The 25,037-nt window shown below is 37.1% G+C and overlaps 1 protein-coding gene across 4 annotated transcripts in view; it reads right to left on the reverse strand.

Moving 5' to 3' along the window:
• Nucleotides 1-25,037, reverse strand: part of LOC118737315 (uncharacterized protein DDB_G0283357) — a 289,535-nt gene that overhangs the window by 42,950 nt on the left and 221,548 nt on the right. For 3 of the 4 annotated variants that reach the window (XM_036467744.1, XM_036467745.1, XM_036467743.1), the window contains exons 11-18: nt 21,075-21,353; nt 15,343-15,801; nt 14,614-14,997; nt 14,252-14,533; nt 13,646-13,690; nt 8,973-9,086; nt 6,986-7,132; nt 5,333-6,869 (exon numbers count right to left, since the gene is read on the reverse strand). In XM_036467744.1, the coding sequence (XP_036323637.1) occupies nt 5,333-6,869; nt 6,986-7,132; nt 8,973-9,086; nt 13,646-13,690; nt 14,252-14,533; nt 14,614-14,997; nt 15,343-15,801; nt 21,075-21,353 (3,247 nt within the window). The remainder of the gene's footprint in view (nt 1-5,332; nt 6,870-6,985; nt 7,133-8,972; nt 9,087-13,645; nt 13,691-14,251; nt 14,534-14,613; nt 14,998-15,342; nt 15,802-21,074; nt 21,354-25,037) is intronic. The other variant, XM_036467746.1, reaches the window with a different exon arrangement.

Raw genomic sequence — 25,037 nt, forward strand, 5'->3', positions numbered from 1 at the left:
ATTTTCTTTTCATCAAAAAATTTGTATGTAAAAAATTTTTCAAGGGAAAAAAAATTAAAAAATATTTCTTTTAATAGAGAATTTTGATGTGTGTATGTGTGATTTTTTTCAGATTTTTTCCTCACCCCGTTCTCGAGATATTTGGAAAACCATTAAACTGATTAGTTTTTGTTTTTGTGCTGTAAAGTTTTGGAAAATGTATTAATCAAGCTCAAATTTCATATTTCTATAATATTTATGTTTATGCATCAACCCTAAAAATTTGAACAAACACTCGAAGTGTGAACCCCGTGTGTGTTATAAATAGCAATAGCATCGGCACATATTCCTACAGGGAGCGTTCGTACGTTTTTGGCTGCGTATATCCCACTCAAGGAAGGAAAATCTTTGGTATAATTTTCTAATAAAAATAAATTGTGCGAAATGTTTTTCCTTCGGGTTGGGTTCATCACTCGTTCAAAGAGCAGAGAGTAAGGCAAGACAGAATGTAGACGGAAAAGAGCGAGTCAGTATGCAATAGGAAACTCAAATCAGCTGGAATGACCCTGGCAGAGGCAAATCAAAAATTATGACAAACAAAAATTGTCCTCACTTCGGGCGGAAGTCAATAAATTTGCTGGTTTAATGGCAGCCAACATAGCACAAACAAACAGTGTTGACATACATACATACATAAGGACGTAATGTACATATGTACATATGAATAGGTAGATTGATGTACACATATGCAATGCTCGAATGTGTGTGTGTGTGAAAGTGAGTGCGCATAAATGTTATTGTCGGGCGTGCTTACTTGTGTGCGTGATAAACTTCAGTTGCCTATCGAACTCGTATTGGGTACGGAGTACGCACAAAATCAACGCCAGGCGAAGTCTTGTTTACTGTTTTGCTAGTAGCCTGTAAGTATGCTTATCTTTTTCATAGGTCCGGTTATTTCTTCTTTAATTTTGCTGTTTTTCGCAATATTTTGTTGTAAGCAATAAAATATCGGCTTAATAAAATTGGTAAATAATAAATATCATATTATGGGACTTATTGAAGTTTGAGTGATAGTATAAAACTGATTTTGGTGTTGTTGTTATCTTTTTATGACTGTACGATAAGGCGACGATAGCAAAAGTTCATATTTTTCATGCTCCTATTAAATAAATTATGAATTGTACTTGCGCTCATTGGGATTTTTACAACAAAACACATATAAAAGTCATATTGAAGGAATTTATTAGTTATTATAAGCTATGTTTTGAATTACATTTATAGAGCTAAGAAAATATTGTTTTCCGAAGAATAGATAAATTGCGCTACTAGGGTGGAAGTGGAATGAAATAAAAATGAGTACATGGTGATTTGTGTCAAATATTTAAAGGTTTTTAAAGTTAATTTTTTTTTTTTTTTTTTTTTTTTTTTTTAATAAAAATATGGCACATGGTTTAACCAAAACTATATAAATAAAACATTTACAGATCCTAGAAAAATTCAACAAGTTTTGATTGTCAGCGATGCAGAATTAGAAAATTTTTGGATTTACAGTTTTGTAGCATATTAAATTTTGGTATAATAAAGTGCAAGTTTCAAATGGGTGAAAAATCGCATTGACTTTAAGTTTTTTTTTTGCCGAGAGCTTTTGCGAATTTTTTTAATATAATAAGTGCAATTTAGAAAGACAGTCGTTGATTCGTTCAATTTACTTTGCAAACATTCTTACGAATTTTTTTCCTTAAGAAATTCATACTTATATAGCAAAAGTGCAAAAAACCTTCAGCAAATAAAAAAATAATATTAAAAATTAACGCGATTTTTTAGTCGCTTAAAACTTGAAGTTTATTAGACTAAAATTTAATAGGCCTTAAAAATTTTTCCAAAAATTCACGGTAAAAAGTTGAAAATTTTAATGGAAATTTGTTTAATTTTTTTAAGCTCCGTATAAAGTTTTAGCTTTAAAAACCTTGCAAATACTTAACCAAAATCACTATGTACTAATTTTTTATCCCCCATCGATATTCTTACCGTGTTCTTTCTAATTCTTCTTATTTCTTCTTGAAACACCCATGACCCGTGGATATGCCTAGGATATCTGGGGCGTTTAAACAGTTTTGCGCTTCTTTGTATGCATGCTCCATCTATCATTAAGCCATCTATAAAGTAAATTCATGGTACGTATCTACATAAATATGTATCCTGGTTCTGGCCCCTTCTATGTTTTGAGTCCTTTTTTTGTTGAAATAGTTCCTTTCTTAAAGTTAATAGTCGTTAATCCAAGTCGTACGATAAGCACGGATTCTTTAAATATCTCCACTCCTGCGCCATCTGTCGGAGACTCATTTGTATGCATTTGCTATAAATCCTCACACACACACAAATATCAAAGTCATTGGACTTGTGGTTCCGAAGATAAACAGCCAAACAAACAAAAAAACAGACAGACAAAAATTCTAAAAATGGTTCAAATGTTTTCAATTATATTCCTCATATCACCTTCGGCCATTCTTTTAAAGAAATTTTCGATTTTCCCACACGATTTCTCTTCAGTTTTATTATAGTATAGACGACTCTATATATACATATTTTTGAAATCAACGCGTTGCAACGTAGACAAATTCAATTATACTTAAGATCAACAAAGACAGGATTCTAAACAAAAATTGTGTCTGTGGATTTAAGTGTGCTATACCTTAAAAGATTTGTACATTCGTCTTCTTTTGAATGCCTAGTGGCGTTTTTTCGAAAATTTCAAATAACTATGCCACTATGGCGGATAAATGCCTGAATAAAATTTCCGAAAGAACTCATATTATTCTCAAACTCCATATCCAACAGTATTTAGTCTAATATTAAACTTTTGAAATTCAAAATGGCGGAGACATTTTTGAAAATGTGAGGAAATTTGTCGAAACTTGTTTCTCGGAAGTTTTTAGGTCGCTGATTATGAATTTGAAGTTACTTTTCGGAAATTTGAAATCGCGGCTTCAAAGTGGTGAACAATATTTTCTAAAAATTATCGGAGTTACTTGAAACTTCATTCCAAATGATAATAGGAATTTGAAATATTTGGTAAAATATGGTGAAGCGAACTTTTGAGGCCTCACTGCTTTCGACTAATTTTTTTTTTTTTACTTGGCGGTTCTTGAGTTTTTTTTTTAAGAATAAAACCTCAGATATTATAAATTTAAATCGGAAGTATTTGGCAAAATTGTTGAACGGCAAAAGACTGCTTAACTCTGTCGTGCTGAGATTTACTGGAGATCAAAAATATTTGTTATATCAGGGTGTCTACAGCCGTCCAAGTTTATGCGGTTATTGGTCACGGCATTAAAAAGAAAATGTACAAATCTTTTAAGCCATACACACTTAAATCCATAGACACAATTTTTGTTTAGAAGCCTGTCTTTGTTGACGTGGAACATCCCAGTGCGAGTACAAGTAGTTCAAAATGATATGCTTTGTTTTAAATCGGTGACTTGCCGACTTTATCGGGGGACGTGGGCTAACTCTATTTCAGATAGATAGTTTTGATTTAGTTCAATTTATGGTTCAATGATTTAAATGGAAATATTTATACATTTAAGAGGCCTCTCTGGGGGTTTTGGGGTCCGAGGTATCTAAATTCGCAGTTTATTTTTACCAAAAACGGCCGCTGGGTACGCTATGGAAGAAATTGGTGGAGCGGTTACCGGGATATACACATGTAATCATAAGTGGGCGTGGCTACGCCCATGTTCAACAAATTTATAATCTTATTTTTCATTTAAAAATCATTGTAAATATCAATTTGAGTAAATAAGCTGCAGTAGTTACTAAAATTTAATTACTAAAATATCGTAGTTGTGCACAAGTGCGCTCGAGTATAATAAATTTCGAAGTGCCAACATACATTTTAATTCAACATAACTAGATACATATCGATGGCGCTCTGCAATAATGACACGACACAACTCAAAATTTCATATATTTCAGTAGTGTCAATTAAAGATTTTGTGTTTCTTAATCATTTCATTCTGTAGAAAAAATTTGTAAGCTTTCAAATTATGACTTTTTCTAAGGATTTATCTAGTAAGTGTTGGACTGCAAAAATACGAAATAAGTAACAACTCCTAAGTAGCTAAACGAAAAATACTCCATTTGTATTGCTGATCAACGGCACAATATGAAAAGTGTCGTTGTTTCACATAAAAGCATCATGAACCTATCGAAAGTTTTTCGCACGATAAATATTAGAAATGTGCCACTGTTCAGTACTAAGGGTTGGCTACTGCGGTTTTGTGACAAATGGCAAAACAGCGACTCTGCCGGATTGGTAAAAATTAAGCATAAATATGTCGATTTGCCACAGAAAAATATGGTTATATATAAATCTAATCAGCTATATAAGTAACTCAAAAACATGAACTTTTGAGTTGTGCCGTTATTGCAGAGGACCATCAATATGTATGTATATAAAAAATAACATAATTATTGGCAGGGGGGAAATAAAGTTAAATTTTGCAAGCACTGTGTTATTATTTGCAAATATGTTTCAAAATGAGCACAACTGACAAAAATAGCCCTTTTTTTTTTGCATAGAGCAGTTCGTAGGATTTAACTCCAATTGTTGCAGACATTTTTTTTTCATGATTATATTCATAAATCTATGTATTAAACAGCACACACATATGTATGGCTATACATAATCTACCTGTCTAAGTATATAAGAAGTAAATACATGGTAGCCACAAAATTATTCGATACGTGCATATACTTTAGCATTAAATGGATACGTATATAAACACATAATTAAGTGTAGTATTTACAAAAACAACCAATATGCTGAAAATTAAATAAACAAATCAAGAAAACCGGCGCAGCTAACGAAATGTTAATGAGACGAAACAAAAATAAAAAAAAAAACAAAACGTGCCAAACAAACAAAGGGACGCCGCACCAAATCACACTCAAAAAAAAAAACACGCAAATTTCTACACAAAAACGCCAAAGTTCAAAGCAATTAGTATTGACAACTTACAGCTAACTTATGTAGTTGTGGTCGAGCGAGTGTTGTACGGCGGTAATCCACAGTTAATGAAATGAAACAAACAAAGGGGGTGCGGCGCAAAAACGAAAACCACAAAACAATGTTTAGTAGCACGCACACTTATCAAATAATAACAAAACACAAACGTGCAACGAGCTGGTCAAGCCATATTTAATGGCACCATCCACATGCCACATGCCACATGCCACATGCCACATGCCACATGCCTCATGCTACAACATGTCGCATGCATGCAAAAGACGTTTTCAATTTCCAATACGATTTTCGATTTGATGAGCCTCATTTTCTGGCGATTTTACTTACAGTTTGTGACTGCTGCGGTTGCGGCTGCTGCCCGGCCGTTGCTGATGACATGGATGTGGCATTGGCATTTTGCAAGAATACTAACGGCCCTACCACGGCGCCATTGCCACCCGCGCTGCCGCTTATGTTGTTTGCGGTCTTGTGTAGCGAAGATTTTGGTTGCTGAACGATGGGTGGCTTACCGTTGTCGAACTGGTAGTAGAGTACATCAGTGGCAGGTGTGGCGCCACCAAATAACATTGCGCTCTCCAAACCACCGCCGCCACCATTGCCACTGCCCCCACTATTGCCGCCACCAACCCCACCGAATGAGGGTTTATACAACGTTGACTGCGGTGGCGGCGGATCGGCGGTCTGTGCACCCGAAATGTGATAAGCGGACATTTGTTGATGGCCCTCTGGTGGACCATGTTGTTGCTGCGGCTGTTGCGGCTGCTGTTGCTGTTGCTGCAGCCCAGTGTTACGCAGAAAGTCGGGCATTTGCGGCATTTTGTAGTTGTAAATATAAGGACGTTCATACTCAGTGCCAACTGCAACTGACCCGCCCGCACTATGATGCAGATAGGAGAGAAAGAGATCGGACTTGGCCGGCTGTAGCCGCGAATCGAAGCCACCTATGCCAGCTGTATGTATGGGTGCTGGTGTGTGATAATAGCCAGCTGCTGGCATTTGGCCGGTGAGCAGCTGCGTTTTGGTGATTGCATGCCCGGATAGACGGCGTGTGGGTACGCCGATGTCGGACTTGGCGTCGCGCTTCTTGATGTGCAGCCCTGCGACCGACGGTGGCCCCTGATAGTAGTACGGCGCCGCAGGCGTATTCGGCCATTCGACGAAACTATCCATGCGATTGGTGCTAGAACTTAAATTACTACCACAACCATAAGCATTACTACCTCCACCACCACCACCACTACTGCCCGCTATGTTACCGCTACTGTTGTTGGCACTACTACCGTTATGGCCGCTGCCAGCTGCCGCGCCAGTCGCTTTGCCAAAAACATTATTCAAACTGAATTTGTATTGATTATTCTCGAATGTGGTGTAATTCAGTAGACGATTGCCGACACCACTGCTGTTGCTACTGTTGATGTTGTTGATGTTGGTGTTGGAGTTGTTATTTGAATTTGAGTTTGAGGCTTTTGAAGCGCATTTCTCATTAGCATTAGTAAAGTTAGTTGTTGCAAGGGATGTGGGACCAAGGGAGCTGGATGAGGAGTGTATGGGTGCCAACGTTTTGCCCATTTGATGGGTGTGGCTGTTGTGTGAGTTGGGATTGTTATAAATGGGTTTCGATTGCGATTGTTGCTGTTGGCGTTGTGCAAAGCATGAAGTTTGGCGAGGCGGAGCTTGTTGTTGTTGTTGTTGTTGTTGGTATTGCATTTGCTGATTACTCACAGTTTGCTGCATTAAGCTGTTGTAAGTGGATGTGCCGCCACCGCCACCTCCTCCACCGCCTCCGCCACCGATTGATTTGCGATGGCTGCCACTGGAGGCGCCCGAGGACTTGTTAGTTCCATAACGTGTACTATCGCTAGATCTAAAAATAGGGAAATGGAATGTAGGACGCATCATGTGGGTCGGAAAATCAACTGGGTATGTTGGCATATACATACATTTTGGGCTACAAAAAAAAAAAAAACAATTATCACTTACCTTTCAGAGGAATATGCATAGTCTTGATCAGCTCCAAGGCCTGAATCAGTGTGTTCGTGTGATACTCGCAGCGCAGAATTCTCCAATGGACTGAGATTAGAGCCGGTTGGTGAGATGAAGTCGCCCATACTCATGCTGGACATCATTCTGTGAAATTTATTGATAAAGAAAAATAATAATATTCAATAATAATAGTCAATAGAAAGATTGCGAAAAATTTTACACAAATTAGCAGTTCAAAAGTAGTTGTCGTTGTAAATTCAAGTACATTACTGCAATACATGGCCTAAACCCAAGCTATTGAAAAGGCAATGGAGTATAAGCCGACTACCCTGTGTGCATTTCTCGACATATCAGTCGTCGTACGAAGCAAAGTCTGTCATCGTCCCATTTAGCATAAGAAGGAAGCTAAACTTGACCAAACCCAAGTTCTGCGGGACAGAGACTGAGGTCTCATAAGAGGCAAACTATCTAGGCGTAATATTAGATATAAGACTCAACTGGAACTCACATCTCGCAGCGGTTACTAATAAAGCTACGAGAGCATTTTATGCTTGTCAAAGGCTTCATGGTATGACTTGGGGAATATCGGCGAAATTAACGTATTGGTCATTCACTACGGCGAAAAAACCGATTCACACCTATGCGGCACTGGTCTGGCCAAGCAGGCAGTCTCCAAAGTCACTCTGGGTAAGCTCCACCGCCTGGTTTGTGTGGACACACTTTTAGAGATAAAGGCTTGCTGGAGCGCCCTGAGGCTAGCGAACCTAAGTAGCTTGAAAAGTGGGGACTTAAGGGGTAATTCCCCCTGTCCTAAAATCATAAAAAAAATTTCCCGTTGTTAAACTAACAGACTCAATGCTACCGCAATTGACCTTTACAAAGCCCTATATAAAACGATAATCGCTATGTTCGGTGAGGGAACACAAGTCTGGTATACTGATGGTTTGAAGTTTGAGGATGAAAACATGGATGGGGCCGGCCTATATGGACCTAGATTTAAATAAAGACAAATGGGGCAACAATAAACATCATTTCGGATAGCCAGGCAGCGTTAAGAGCACCTGACTCTTGTAAAACGGTGTCAAAGGTAGTAGAAAGTTATAAAAAGGTAAGGCTAGGAGCCAGAGTAACAGAGTAACCTTATGGTGGGTTCTGGGTCATGAGGGATTCTATGGCAACGAACGGGCTGACATTCAAGCGATATGCGGTGCCCAACGGAGCCTGATCGAACCTCATACTTTCATTAGTCCATCCAAAGGATACACAGCAGCGCTCCTAAGGGGATGAGAGGACTTGCGGACTTGCAGGTTACAACCCAATGGCGCTCGACAAAGGGTATAAGGCAGTCCAAAAGATTCAAAACTCCCTCTCGAGGAATCTCTGAACGGCCGCTAAATCTTAGCAGAGAGGATTTAAGAACACTCACCGGATAACTGGCAGGAAACTGTAGGCTGAGGTACCATCTGCATAAGATGGGACTCTCAGAAGAGACGAACTGCAGGTTTTGCAGAGGATGCAACCTCGGAGCATATACTATGTGATTGCCCGCGTATAACTCGCCTCAGCCTTATAAATCTTGGAGAGGGGCTATCGTCACCATCCAGAATCTGGAACAAGACACCCTCCAAAGTGCTTAACTTTATTAACCGCCAAAGGTTGGAGTGACTTGATAAGGGTGAGCACAGTAGATCTAGCTACGTCGCAGCGCTATATACATATGTCCTAATAATAATATTAAGCGTGTTTTATTTTGGCGGCTTAGCCATTATAGTTATTTTGGCTAAGTCTTCCCTTCAAAATAAGCTAATAGCTTAAATTTCTCGTCAAATAAAACACGCCTAGTAATAAATTCAAGTAGGTCTTCTATCCACCTTGATCCATATCTTTGGAGCTACTATTTGTATTCTAATGATTTTAATATAAATTTTTTTCAGAAAATTGGTACTACAGGCTTTGAGAAACTTATAATATTGTGTAATATTACCTGACTAATCCACTATTCCGTTCACATTCTCTTGAAGATATTGTGCTGGCGGAGCGTATAGATCCATTTCGGCCACTCGCATTGTCAGTCACATTTGAACTTTGGAAATAAAGTCTGAAAAATATTAAAACCAAGATAAACTCTGTGATAGGGTTGTACGTAAATTACACCGTGCGACAGTCAATTTTATAGATATTTTCCACTAAGCCTTAACTGCAGTTTATGACTATTGGAAAAAATATTACAACTCGAAGAGGGTAAGTGCTCATGCTATATACAAGCCAAAGAAGGAAAGTATAACGACAAAAAGTAAGAAATAAACCTTGCCGATCACTTCATGTTAAAATAATTGGAACTTGCCTAAGCTCCTAACTGCGGTTAAGCTTTTGGTGGAAATAGGCTATTACACGCAAAAAAATCAATGTATTTGCGACCCAAAGGGCCAAATATAGTAAAACTGCGTTCTAATTTATTCACTCTTACGTCACGATTTTTTTGAAAAGGTTTTTGAAATGTGAAAAATATTCAAAAGTTAGTTAAAAAATTTACGCAGTGAGAAGTTTTTCACAAAAATCCACAGTGGATAGCGTAGCTTTGGTTGATCTGCGGCCGGATTTTTTTTAACACTGTATAGCACGGACTGAAGTTTTACTATATTCGGCCCATTGTTTCGTGAGTATATTGGTTACTTCGTGTGTATCGAGATTTTTTGTTTTGTTTTTGTCGCACGGTGTTATACATACATATGTACAGAGCGAGAAAATTAAAAAATGTTTCTTAGCACAACCGATTTTTTGGTTCTATCGAGATAATACACACCTCTGACTACTAGTCTGCGATGCACGGGAATTAGGTGCCTTTAGGAGCTAACTAAGGGTACTGGTATTACAAAACACATTTCGAACAAAGTTCCAAGTAAGCATTTTGCATAAATGGTGACGATGTACAGACGTAGGCATAAATGTTTCAAAATTTTTTGAGTTTATAGGTATCGCTTAATTTCCGTCGCCAACCCATTTTTTCTCTCTGAATAAGGAAGACACTTTGACCCTGTGTGAGGTTTTGTGAGTATATTGATTGCTTCGTGTGCTTCGAAATTTTTTTGTTTTTGTAGCACGGTGTTATATGTACAGGACGAGAAAAACCAAAATTTGTTCTTGTAAGATATGGGGGGACGTTTAGTACTCAGCTATAGCACAACAGATTTTTGGATTCTATCGTGATAATAAACACAACTCTGACTACACAACTTCAGCGCGCACGAAAAAGGTGCAAGTGAAAGTAAGCTAAAGGAGGTCGAATTGAAAAATACATTTCAAACAAAAAATGCCAGATAAGCCCTTTGCCTAGATCGTGACATACGTATAAATGTTTCAAAATTGTGTGAGTTTATAGGTATCACTTAATTGACTTTAATTTCCTTTGGGGTCGCCATTAGATTTTTCTCTCGCTAAGGCAGACACTTTGACCCAGTACGAGGTCTCAGTCGATTGACTAAATAATCAGACTTTAGTTTTTAGTTTTTCACTCTGACGTCAGCAATTCAAATTTGATTTAAAAAATTCATCGAAATGTGTTTATAGAAGAAGTATGGGCATCAACTTAAAGACGAAATTTTGTAGAATTTAAACAGATTCAATTCTTTGGTGCATTGAAAGTAACACTCTAAAATTTTATCCTTGAAATTTCGCAATATTTGTTTTTGAAAAACATTATATGTTAAGGACTTATATAAACTCGATAACATCCTCGAATTTCGTCCTTCTAAATTTATTAGCTTAAAAAATTACCTAGTCGTCTTTGTGTATCCAACAAATTTTAAATTTTTTATTTCTATTTAAAGAAATTTTCTCTTCATTTGGTACCCATATTTTTATTCTACATTGCATTGAATTTTTTATAGTATATAATAGTTTTTGGAATCAATCATATCTTTGAAATTATAAAGATCTTTAAAAAATCCTGACACCAGAGAAAAAAAAACAAAAAATGCCACTTTAAATATAAAAGTAGGTTTCAAACCCATTTATTTATTACTTATTTTATGGCAGGAGAGCTTCTCAAATAATATAGAAGCAATTTTTTTCGATTAAGTTGTTGAAAAGTAATGAATATAAAAATCCCGGGACTAATCTCAGGATCCCGGGATTGTGATAATGACTTCTCGAAATCCCGGGATCGTAAAAGCGAGAAATTTAACAATCCTAATGGTAACGGACGGAGAGTACAAGTGCTGATTAAGTGCACCCTAATATCGTGATTAGTGCTACTTTTTGAACAATTGCCAAGATTAGCCAAGTTGGACCAAAGCGGAGAAATGTTAAAATGCCCACTCCTTCGCAGTAAGGCTGATGGATGAGGGCGCAACGATTTTGTTAATGGATTACCTCCGTTTAAATGAGGTGGAAGACTAGCTCGAACAACGAAGGTTATGAAAATATGGAGATTCTAGATGGTCCTGCTACCACTTAAAGATGGATACTCTTCTCAGAGATGGAACTAACAATGACTAAATTTGGTGAAAGAGTTTTATTTTTTTTTTTTTTTTTTGTTAGCTAAGTAGGGTGCTTTCTCATACCGAACACCTGGCAGCTGCAGCTGTTCTGAGGAGCATTTCTAAAACCGCGACGGGTGTTTACGCGTTGGGCGACGTCTAATACCGTTGCGACACTGAGCTGCATGCGCCTTAAAACAATATATACATATACAAAGGCTAGTGATGGCAGATGAAAAGGTAGACCCCCCTTGCGATGAAAAGAATTGGCATTTCCAATCGCACTCAGTTACCACAGAATACACTGAGGGAAATAATGCATAGTAAATATGAATACTTTATTATCGTTAAAAAATGTTCGCATATAAAAATAATATTTTCATACTAAAATGTGGCACGTACGTATATAGGTTAATGTGCCAAGCATGCAGAGCGGTGACAACACACACATACATAGCACCTGTTTATCCATATAAATTCGCGTACTAATGGAAATTCAACACTTGAAAGCACATTTACATATATGCTGGATTTAGATGAGTGTGCAAAGATGCTTGCCCTTAATTTGTTGATATCCAGATATCCGAATTCCATTGTAGGCAACATGCAGGTTTTATCTGGATTATTCAATTCACGGATGCTTTTTCGGAACGAAAGCAGTCATTTTAATATGCGCGTAATTGAATTGAATATTTACCAATATACAGTACTTTCGTTGAAGCATATGGTAAGGTCAGTTACGTTTCTGATTCGTTTTAATATTTTTTCCAGTGTAGAGAAGACGGACGTGCTTTAAACTTGGTAAAAATCTCCTGGATATAGCGCAAAAAACGAAGCAGAAGCTCTAACGTGACACTGAATATCGTGATTACATTAAGCTTCTTACGGAAATAGTAGAGGGCTGGATGTTATGGTAAGAGTCTTTTACAACAATCTGTAGAAGATGGAAGTACATGTTAGGGACAGAGTTCGTTAGGTACTTGATGTACGATTGTATTTCATTACGAAGAGAGCCGTTCAGAAATATGGGAAAGAATTTCTAGACTATAGGTCCGGGATCAATCCCTCTTGCAAGCAACATACAAATAATGTTTATTTCTAATAACATCCGCCCCTCGGCGGAATGTTGGCAAACCCTATCTTCACCTGTCTCTTCATCTATACCGTCATCTTCTTCTATATCTTTATATTCACCGTCATTTATTTCTATATGTACTTTTGTTTGTCTATATCTCTGCCGTTATCCTTTTGTTTAGCTGCCTGTTCGCTGTTGCATGTTCTGCTTAGCTGCATAATATTGCTAAATAATGCCAACAAATCGTGGTTCGCATGAAAATTTCACGGTCAGCTGAATTTTGTATGGCTGCACTTTTCTATGTAACAGAGTCATTTGTTCGTTTATCAGCATCACGGCATCAAAATTCAATAATTTACACAATTATTTAAAAAAAAAAAAATCATTATCCTTGAATAAAAATTTCCCTTTTTCGAAATGGTTCATTGACAGTAAAATATCATAAAAAACCCCAAATTTAAATTTCCGACTATTTTAATAAATTTTAACGAATCAAGTTTATTTGTACACAGTTTTTGATTGTCTGCATAACTGCTTTTTATGTTTAAGTACACTAAAATGTTTGCTGCGCACTCGAATGCAGTTAAACGAAATCTACTGTATTATGTCTTTATCTTTGTCCCTGTTTCTCCCGTTCCCAGTGGCGTTAAACGCAGGCATTTGCGTAGATAGACAGCCATTTACCACATGCACCGTGGCGTTAAATACATAAATATTCAAGGCGAACATCTCCGAAATCGATTAAGAAAGTTCACTTAAAAAATAAGATCCGAATTTTATGTTGAACTGAGCTAGTTCGAATTTAATTTTTCTGCTTTATTAGCTGAGTTTAAGGCAAGATTACAAGTGATTTTTTTTTTCAACAATCAAATGAGGCCAAATCCTAAAAAAAAGTTTTTCAACTTGTGTGCAGTAACAAAGAAGACAGATTATCATTTGAAATGCTTTGAAACTTATCGGTAACTGCAACTAAAGATTTTATGCGAGTTCATTTAAAGACTCAAGTAATAGTAAAAATGCCCACACTACACTCGAAGGAGATAATTTTCAAATAATTAGTATGGAATTGTGTTTGTATGGAATGATTTTCATTGAGAAGCTCACCTGATTCGATCACTGTTGATGACTTGTTGACCAGGTTCACATTTTCTATGAAAATTTAAATATAATATAAATAAATTAAGTTGTATTTTAATCTGAATATTTTAGCTCTAAGCAACCTAGTTGATAAGACTTATAATGAGTGAAAACTCGATGAGGTACATAGACAAGTATGTATATGTATATGTATATCTATATGTATATGCATACATATGTACCATATCTACCTATCAGAAGGAAGAAAACCCGATATCGAAGGTTCTTTTTTACTCTAACAGATCTGGATGGCCAAAGAGAAGAACCGACCTTGATAAGGGCTGTTTAATTTAATTTAAATAAAGTTGCCTGTTTTCTGCGCTTCCAAATGAAGATATGTATGAAGTTTAGAGAGCTTTATAGTTTTATGTGCTTGAATATAACCGCCATTCTATAGCCAAGACGCTAAATACAGCTATAAAATTGTGGTTGCACTAATTTGAATATATTTTCAGACTGTTTTTCTTTCATAAGCAGTTTTACGCTTCATGTTTTTACACTCGATTTGGTTGGTGCAGTCTTCGCTTATTTTTTTTTCTAATTCAGTTCTAAGATAGTATTTTCTTTACTCACCCTCTAATGCGATCCACACGATTCTTTCCCTGTCCACCAGTCGAGCCACTGCCATTCGTTAACGTATTACCCGAACCGGTGCTTTTGCCACCCACGCTGCCCTTGCTGCCGCTCTTGTGGATCTTCATATTCATTGTTGAACGTTTCGAGTTTGTCTCCACCACTGTGTAGGGTATTTCGCGTAGTTGATCCTCAGTCATGCCGGCCGTATCGACCAGATCGAATTGCAAATGCTTCGCCAGTTCGCTTGACCAAACGCGATTACGCGAATCAGATGGAGATCTGATGAAAGAGGAGAAAACAGAAAAGTGAGTAGTAAAAAAAAAAAAAAGCAAAAAAAGCTCTTGCACGCGGTTACTCACTTATTCTTACGGTGTCGCCGCGATTTGTGATGAGAGTGTGTATCCGAATGACTGTCGTTGCTGTGCAGACTGCGCGCCACCATACTACTCTTCGACACTGACGCTTGCTGCACGGAACTTTGACCCAGACTAGCTTCGGCTTGGCGGCGTTGCACTTCGCGCCATTGTGATGTGGAATCGATTAGCTCCGCCGAACCGCTGCGCACCGAAGACGAACGATGTCCCGAATAGCTGCGACCGCGCGTGCTCTCATGATCAGAACCGGCTGAGTCACGACGATGACGCGAACGCCGATGCTTGCGATGATGCGAACGACCTGAACGGCCAGATCCACGCGATAATTCGCTCTCATTATCGGATGTACGCCGATGACGATGCCTATGCCTGCCGGTATGCAATGGAGGCAAGTAGAGAAGCAGAAGAATAAAAATAGAAAAAAATAATAATAAAAAAATAAACGAAATTGCATATTCGGTATACATGCATACATGGATCAAGGGTCAGCGATATAATTGAAGTTAAAGTCAATATTGCGTCAAATTATTGGTTATCAAAAACATATTTTAACTAAGCAGTCGGCGGTAATGCGATCGTACGTGCTTTCAACCGAGAAAATGCGCCGACCACGTCATGCCACTGCAGCTGTATCGCACTTATTAGAGCGCTGAATGTTTTTTTTTTTTTTTTTTTTTTAGTTGTGGCTATTGCTTATGTTGTTGTTGTACTCACCTGCGCGTCGAACGTGAATCGTTTGATGAATGACTCTCCACCGAACTCGAGCGATAACGTTGCTGATTAGCCGATGCTGAAGATGAAGAGACGTGATCGCGATGCGCCGAATGCGATGACTGTCGATTCTGCGACGCTGAGCCGGACTGATTATGATGGTGGTGTTGATGGTGATGATGCGAGCCGCTACCTCCACCGCCACCACCGCTACTGCCACCTGTTGCGATGGCCGATCGTACCGACCGCGGACTTGAGGGATTATTGCCAAATAGTGAGCGCTGCTGGGAACGTGGCCATGGAGCGCTGCGCGTGCTGCGCGGCGAATCAGGTGTTTGCAAATTACTATTGCAGACGCTGCCACCACCGTTGCTGCCTAAATGCGACTGCTGATGGTAGGGTCGTATGCCGAGGCTGGTTGGTATGCTGTAGGTGGAGCGGTAGGGACTCTCGTAGTTGTTGCTGTGGGAAGAGGGAAGATAGGAAAGTAATAAGGTAAATGAATATCACAAAGCAATTTAAGCAGTGAGTGGTTAGTAAGACACCGTAGAATTCGAAAACGTTACCGCAAAGAAAATATTTTTGCATGGACTCGTACATACATACATATGTATGTAAATATGCATCTACCTGTGCGCGAACATTGGAGATCAGTGTAGATCTTCGCAGTCGTACACATACATACACACATATGTAATTGAGGTGTAAAATAAATTGCTGCATATTAAATTTTTGCGCGTATGCGCCACCTTCACAGCGCAAACACATGGAAAAATATGCGCATATGTACATATATGTACGTATGTCTGTCCATAGGAACGGCTGATTACACCCGTCACGCAGATACTTGAAGCGCACGTGAGTGGGCGTATGCGCGCAAGCGTGAACACATGTGCATACTTATACACACATACGAGGCGCGTTGTGCAATAAATATTGATTTGTATATTTTGCGGCGAATTCGCATAATTTCGATGGTTAAGCGTTGGGCTACGCATTCGCCACGCTCTGACAAATTAAGTAATTGCCCTCGGGTGTGTAGGTCATGGCATGCAACTTAATGATGATTGATGCAATCAGCATCTAAACCAGTGAAAATGTTTTCTTAGATGCATTCAAATATTTTATCTTATACTTACGACGGTAACAATATGAATGCATTTTCGAAAAATTTAATACTTTTAATAATGATTAGTTGAGGATGCCATCGTTGAGGCAGAGTACCTAGGCAGATGATCTAGCAAAAATAATTATATTCGTGCGATGTCGAATAAATATGAGAAATCTTTGAATGCTTTTGAGAGAACTATATAAGCATGTACAGTGGGGTGGTCCAATATGAGTAAAGTCGGAATTTTAATGCTCTCACCCCTAGGATTGTTCTATATATCGAAAAAACGTACCTTAATTTTTTTATTTCAAAATCAAAAAATATTTAAAGGTCGTTCAAAGCGCTCAAAGTTTTCTATGTATTTTATATGGGGGAAAACAAGTTTTCGTACAAATGGTATGGAATTCTCGAGAATCAATATTTTATGATCGCGAAACTCTGGTTCTCTTCAGGAGACTTCCAATAACAATACCCAATTGTTTATTTAATTATTTTTTAGCACTAAAGGTTTTTTATTTATCGCACCATTGCATTTATGGCATTTTCTGGTAGTTTTTGGCGGGCCTCTAAAATATAGTTACTATCAAAAAATGGTCAAATAAATAATTTGGTATTGTTATTGGGAATCTCCTGAAGAGAGGCAAAGTTTTCCGGTCGAAAAGTATTGATTTTCAAGCATTCTATACCGTTTCTGCGTGCCCATATAAACTGGAAACTTTAAGCGCTTTGAGCGACCTCTAAATATTTCTTGATTTCAAAATAAAAAATAGGGGTATGTCTTTTTCGGTATAGAACAATCCTAGGGCGTCAGAGCATACAAATTCCGACTTTACTTTTTCACAGAACACACGTCACTGTAGAATTGAAATTGCCGTCAGTTGGCAGAGAATAGAAACGATTGGCGTGCTTTATTGGACTTGGGCTGAAATCGCTTAGGGCCATTCTCTGAAGTAACCTTTAAATTTAAAGCTCACTTTATATTTAAAGGTTGGATTAAAATTTTAAACCAATATAAAGCCGATAATGAAATACTTTACTTTAGACACAATCATAAATTTTAATGCAACCTTTAAATATAAAGTGAGCTTTAAAGTTACAGGTTACTTGAGAAAATGGCCCTTAGTCGGCTATAGCGTCCAACAAGAAGAGATGAAATGATGGTAAGAAATAAATTGCGCCCATCACCCCATATGTTAGAGTTGGAGTTGGAGGCGGGTTCAAATACCACTAACAAACTTTTTGGGGAAATTTTCGATAATTGTCACTGAATACAAGTATAACGCTTCGATAAGTATGAATGCAAATGATTACAAAAAATTTCGTTTTTCAGGTTTCTGGAATAAATAGATAGGAATATGCTATACATATATGGCCACTAGACACGAATAAAGGACGCATTGACGAAAAAATACTCGTAAACCTAGTTGTTTAGTTCGACATATTTTCGAACCAATTTGCGTCATTCGTTGTCAAGTTTGGTTTGGAGGCACACCAGTTTCGGCGTTGTGCCATCTTCAGTGCCATTATTCGTTCGGTCTGGTTCGAGCTAGACAAGGGATGATAGAAATTCGTGCCAAAATAAATCATCTTCCCATCCTTTTTGAAAAATCAACCAACACCAACACTTATTTAGAACTGGGCTTATTTGAAAGCAAGTTAAAGTCAGGTCGAGATTGTACTAAAATTACCTTACACGCATATTTCTTTAAAAACGTGCTATGCGAATTACAGAGCTTGAGAGTTAGACTAAATGAACTTAAATAATAGCGGACTTCACAAATAAATTAAAGCTCGATGCATTTCTGTTGCTAGGTGTATTGAAACAACTTCGGTCAACCTCAAGTGATATATTTTAGAGCAGCGCTTTTTACGCTAATGAAAACTCACATTGGTCTTTGATAAATTACTCGCACTAAACAATACTTTCCAAATGTCTAGACGAAGCAATTGTCTTTAATTGAATTTGAATGGATTTTTGAAGCGATTCGGGATTGTTGAGCATTGACTGTACATTAGGCTGGGTCAACTTTATATGGGTGGAAAATAAATGGCATTACAAAATAAATAAAAAATTCCACGAACTTTTTAAGTGACCTAATACAGGTCGTAGAGCTGGCCGATTAATAAACGAACCTCTTTTCAAAACTTTTCTAACATTTTCCTAACTCTCAACTTATTTTCAAAAACCCATTTTCGCACTACCTCCGGCACTAAAGATTTTTTAGTTCAGTTAATTTTTAACCAATTTTAAATTTTTGTATGGCTTTAGAAAGAAGAACATATGTACTATTTTAGGAAATAATAAGTTTTGTGAGCACGTGGTAGATATGTGGAAAATTTTTGGAATAGATCTGAAATTTAGACTAATTTTTATTATTTTTTCCACTTCTACCACATTCATACATATTTTCGAAGCAGTCACTTCTGTGGCATCAAAAACGGTGCGGATTCGTTCCGACAGAATCGCATCGGTGTGTGGGTACCTTAAGTGTGTGCTTCCTCATTCAAAGCTATGGACGGCATCAGGGGCGGATCCAGCGGGAGGTTTTGGGGGTTAAACTACGTGTCAGTCATTGGCGGACCCACGGGGGGTGTTTAATTATGGCGCATATGTATGTATAAAATGGTGTCTATGTATTAAAACACTCCCCGTGGGTCCGCCACTGACTGACACGTAGTTTAACCCCCAAAATCCCCCCGCTGGATCCGACACTGGTCGGCGTTAATGTAATTTTTGTTGAAACAGGCCAGTTTTCAAAATCGTGGTAAATGAAGTGCAAGCACGACTTTCCCACGATTAAGAATCGGTTAATAATTAAATAGTAGTAGATTTAAACACATTTGTACATACATTACCTAACTAATATTAGGTTGAGGAACGCCCGTTTTAAGACCATTTGTGCATTCTTCAAAACTGAGCGGAATAGTTTCATTAGTCATTTAATTCCATTATGTGAAAAAGTGACTGGAGGTAAAAATAAATTAAAATATTCCAATTGGACAATATGGTTCTGCATTAGGCTTGAAAATATGCTCCATTAAAACGTAATAATTATCGAATTGAAAGCGAGACTTCTGTACGAATCTTCATTACGAACGGATTCAATGAAGGCTCTCTACGAATTTCGAATTTACGTTCGTAGCCATTCGGATTCTGTGATAGCACTTTCGTAGATTTCACGAAAATCGAGACTACGATGGATTCTGTGATAGCCCTGAATATATATAATGAAAATCGTTAAAAAAAAACTGAAATTTTTGAACACAAATTCCTTTCAACTTATTTTATTAGTGATTTTTGTCTTTTATGCATAAACATAAGAAAACTAATTAGTGCTTCTCCAACTTGTGCTATCTCAGTGTTTCCAAATTCATTTGTATTAATGAAATTTTTCCACGGTTATGGGGAATAAAAGCTTTCATATTAAAGCTGCCGAAATTGTTCCAAATTTGCTAAAATTCGCAAACTATCTATAGGTGGTATGAAAAAAAAGATAAGTATATTTGGAATCAACGACCTGAATACAGCCCAAAAATTTGGATGCTAATCTTTAAATCCTTTGACTATAGAAGAGTGCAATTACAAACAAAACAATTACAATTTACTTAGTTGAAAAAAAGTTAGTTTGAGAGTGATCATAAATTAAAGGTCTGCCTGAAATGACATTTGACTTTGTCCGTTGCGTTGCATTGAACCTTGAATTTTTAACAAGCATTCCTCTTATTCGACCAGTGTGCATTGTTTTTGGCCTCATATATATATAATATATTTTCACTACTTCCAAGGGATTTGAGAGAAATTAAATTTTCGACCCGCCCTACTGTACATGCAGGAAAAAGCATAAGCCAAGCCAATAGAGCAAAGAAAAAACACACTTAGTTTAACAATATTTGTTTCTTACTCTCGAATTCTTTTTTTTTTTTTTTTTGGCAATAGTTTATATGTGTAGCGTACGTGTATTTCTTCTTGTTGTTCTCTTCGCAATGAAAACGTATCGAAAGTCAAGAACTGCACTTGATTTCTTCGCTAATGAAAAGGCAAAAAACATGAGGGCCCAAATAAACGAAACAATTTGTATCGCACATACAATGGCGCATAGGATCCGGGATCGACTGGGATAGCCTGCATGACAAATGTGCCACCATTAGTTGGCAGTAAAATCAGCCAGCTTAGAACGTGGTCGATTGTGCAGCAGTTGGAAGAAGAGAGTGGGCTGCTAAAAAAGCGTAAAATCAAAACCGCATCGAAATCACACTTGGCGGCGGCGAAAAATAAATCAAAATACTATTTTATTAGTGGTTAGCGTGGACAAGGAAAAACTAAAGGAATTATGCTGCTGAAATTTCTCCTAGAGCGCCTCCACCGGAAATTAGTCAAAGGGAATGCTGAAATTCAATAGAAACTGACAAAAAAGTTACAAAGTAAATAAATAAAATAAAAAATGTTTTGAAACAGCTAAAAGTACCGAATATACATACCCACACATACATACATATAAAAGTATAACCGTAGATATGATATATGTATAAATAATAGGCATGTATGTATGTATGTAGGCGTATGCATTGTGTGAGTATGTAGGTATGCATTTTGTGAGTGCTCTTGTGCATAGGACGAACTTACTTTGGCATCATGCTGGCCGTTTGCAATCCCGCTCCGACGCCACCGCCATTGTAATAACTGCCAACGCTAACGCCGCCGCCACCACCGCCATCGGTAACGCTGCTGCCCGTATGACCGACACCGATGCCATTCAGGGCGTTGTTGGCGCTCCTGCTGCCGCTTAGAAAGTCATCAATCACGCGTCTTGGCTGGCGTTTGGATGGGACACGTGTGAACGCTGGCGGTATGCGGCCCAAGGAGAGGGCATCCTTTGCTGATGGCTGCTTCTCGGAACGATTGCTGGATGCGGTGGACAATTTGGCAAGTTGGTTGATTTTATAATTTGGTTGGTTGGTTGTTTGGTTGGTTGGTTGATGGGTTGGGCGAATGGTTGGTTGAAAACAGAAAAAAAACGCAAATCAATCCATGTTTGTTACGGGTTATGTTGATTGGCAAATGCAGGAGTGTGTGAGCGTCATCATATTGGAGTACATAGAACGAAAAAGTTAGGTTGGATGAGAAATACGAAATAAAAAATCACTAAACAAATGGAATAACAATTCAACAAAAACTTTCCGCATATAAAAGTACATACAGTGAGTGTCAGTGAAAATCGTACAGCAAATTTTTTCCATTTTTTAATATTTTGTTATATTTAAATTGTATTTATTTTAAAGGAAAACATAGTTCACAGTGCAACAAAATTCCTAAAACTCAAAGTTTCTAACTTTGTAATAATAAAAAAAAATTACACATTTTTTATTGGGAATGTTTAGAATTTTTTTTTTGGCTGCGCATTAACAAAATCTATTGTTATATGAAAGAAAATGCGCAACAAAAAAATCTCAAAGGTACTTTGTAGCAACTGCATATCGAAAAAATTCTAAAAATTCTAAATAAAAAGTGTGGAATTTTGATGAAAATCTTACGTATATTTTTTAATTGCTAAAAGGTTTGAAACTTTTAGTTTTATGGATTTTGTTGTAGTGTTACAAATTTATACAATTTAAACAAAACAAAATATTTCCAAAAATAGTGTACGATTTTCACTAATATTTACCGTTCTTACATAAATATCTAAGGTTTGGACGATGCTAGAAAATGTTTTGGAGCGCGCATTTTTTGAGCTCAACGCAAAGGGCAAAATACGCGAAACAGTTCACATGACAATAAAACAATGTCTGCGGGGATCGTAAAAACATTGACGCAAGCCATCAGGCAAACTAACTTTGCCGGTGTCTGTGGTACGTTCGCCTGCGGCTGCAGACAAACGAATCGCACCCCAAGTAACCTTGCCATGGCGATTGTCATAAAAAGCCACAAACAATCAGTCGCAACAAGCGAATGTACCTCTTGGCTCATTGCCACGCACTCAGCCATTCATCTTTTTCTGTTGGCAAAAGAAGTGCAGCAAATTAAATCAGCACATATGTAGAGCGCTAAGCTATTGATCTTAAAACGAAGGAACATGTATATTTATGTACATATGTACATATGAATGTTCATACTTACCAAAATGGCAACGAAGACTCTATACCATATAAATCATAGCTTTCAGCTTTATAAAAAATGTTAAAAAACTGAACGAATTCTCACCACAATTTCAACTGTTAAATCTGAGATTTTAGAAAATTTGTTGGGTGTGAGTTTTATTAGCGTTTAGTGTAATGAACGGCAAAAAATCCCGTTGATAAAATTTTTTTTTTTAGATTTAAAAGTTTAAATTTTGATGAAAATTTGTTGAGTTTTCCTAAATTTTGTATAACGCTTTTATATGGTTTTGGTTAAAGCTCGTACCGTATTTTTTTATAGAAAAATAATAAAAAAAAATTTAGCTCGAAAAATATTACTAATATAAAAAAAATAAAAATCGACACGTGGCAACCGCAGAATAAGCAAAGAAAGAAGCGGCCTTTATGATGACACGTTATGGCGAAACACCATTCTGAGTTCCAGCTCAAAAAATTAGGCTTTTCCTACTGTCACTGCTGCAATAATCAGATGCTTGCAAGTTTTCAGAAACATATGCCTTAAAATAATACTCAGACTTCTTTGGCCTAAACCAATCTCAAATGAGGAGCTGCTCAGAAATGTTAAGCTGAGGCACACCTCCCGGCAGACCCCGCGAAACGTGGAGAAAAACAATCGATCGAAAGGCGAAGCTATTCGGCAAAAGCTGGTAGGAGCTCAAAGCGATTGCCAGAAACAGAACCAGATGGCGCGCAGGAGTAGTAGATTCGCTCTGTCTCGCTTGGTATTTAAGGAAATGAAGAAGAAGAAGAGACGAAAGATACTTTCCTTTCCAATTGTAATTTCGTGACTGAGGCAACATTCGTACGCAGAGCGAAAACCACTTTATGAAATAGAACCCCATAAATTAGAAGATAGCTCCATAGGCTTTTCCAAGAAGAAAACCTTCTTAGTTTCAGCAATTCACCGACACTATTCTATTTAATAATATGAATTTTTAAATTTGTTCAAGAAGGCATCGAATAAAATTAAGCAGATTTTCTCTATGATTTTTTAGGAATATTCTTACAACTAAAATCCAAAAGAATTTTCACATAAAATCAGTAAGGAATCCTTAATGAGTTTCTTCGTTTTTTTTCGTCTGTTTAACTCCTTAACCTAGACACTTTTCATAGAGATATACTTCTTGTCCCAATAGCTCACATTTTCCCTGTGTAAGCGATCATAGAAGAAACCATAAGACGCTGCGTCCTTTTCTTCCTTTGAAAATGTAGATTTCCTTTTACACTAATATGGGAGAAGTTTTTGCTACCTAAGCTTACAGGTATTGCCACATACATATCTGCTAACCTCTTTATTATTTCTTATAGAACATGGTGCATATTTTCAAGTAGCTCCACTCATTATTATTTTTTCTCTCGTCTCATCATGCCTTGTTGATGGTGTTGCCCTTCTACATATTTTTAATTATTGTGCTGCACTATTCTTTTACGATTTGTTTTTATTATACGCTTGTTTATGACGCACCTTAATACAAGTTTCTCAACAATTTCGTTCTTTTATTAGCCAAATTTGTTAACGAAATTTTAAATCATAAAGTCGAACGTGTTGTTGGCAACAAATTTATTGCACTCCTTTACTGCATAATCGGGAATACGTACATATGTACATATAGATGTATAGTAGCAATGAGCTATGGTCTCAAGTGGTACACACTTACACTGATATATTTGTGTGCAAACATTTTTATTAGACCCTTCCACAATTAGTCGGAGGGTGAAAACTACATGCTTGCCACACAAGAGCAAAGAAATGAAGAAAAATATTAGTTCCTACATACAGTTACTCACAGAAGTATTCGTAGTTTTTTTTTTTACGATGTTCAAAACGGCTTCAATTATAAATCGTTTTCGTTAATTTTTATTTTAAATAAAGCCCAGTTTTTAACTAAAGCCACATAAACCAATGTTGCAAACTTTCTACAAAGTGAATGAAGCGAATTTCGGAAAATGCCCATCAAAATTTTAATCAGATTTTTTTTTTTTAGTATACAGCTTTCTAGCACACTTAATATCAGTAAATAAAGTGCAAGTTTTAAATGGCCCGTTGATTTTTCAAAATTCCCCATTTTCTTCCATATGGGAATTTTCCAAAAAAGGTAAACCGAAAATGCAAATGAATGAATTCAAACGGCTTTATAACTTCGTATTCAGATGGCGAAAAAAGGTGAGAAGAACTGAAAAAATTAAATAGAAAATTAAATTTAGTATGTGTTACTGGCAAAAAAATATTGTATGTGGAAAAACCTGTCACGTCCGTTACAAGATTTTAATTCAAAATTAAATCAACAGCGAAATGCTTCTGATTAAAATTGAATTGGTTGTAATGGTCCATAATTTGATTTTATTTAAAGAATGTTTAATAAAGGGAAACCTTACACGATTCGCTGAGTTTTGCTTATTTTTATATGTACTCTGGAATCACTTCTGTTTTGTTCGCGTCCATTATGCCCTC

This window comes from Rhagoletis pomonella, unplaced genomic scaffold (assembly GCF_013731165.1).
Source record: "Rhagoletis pomonella isolate Grant_MI unplaced genomic scaffold, Rhpom_1.0 Rhpom_scaffold_00004, whole genome shotgun sequence".
Taxonomy (NCBI): Eukaryota; Metazoa; Arthropoda; class Insecta; order Diptera; family Tephritidae; genus Rhagoletis; species Rhagoletis pomonella.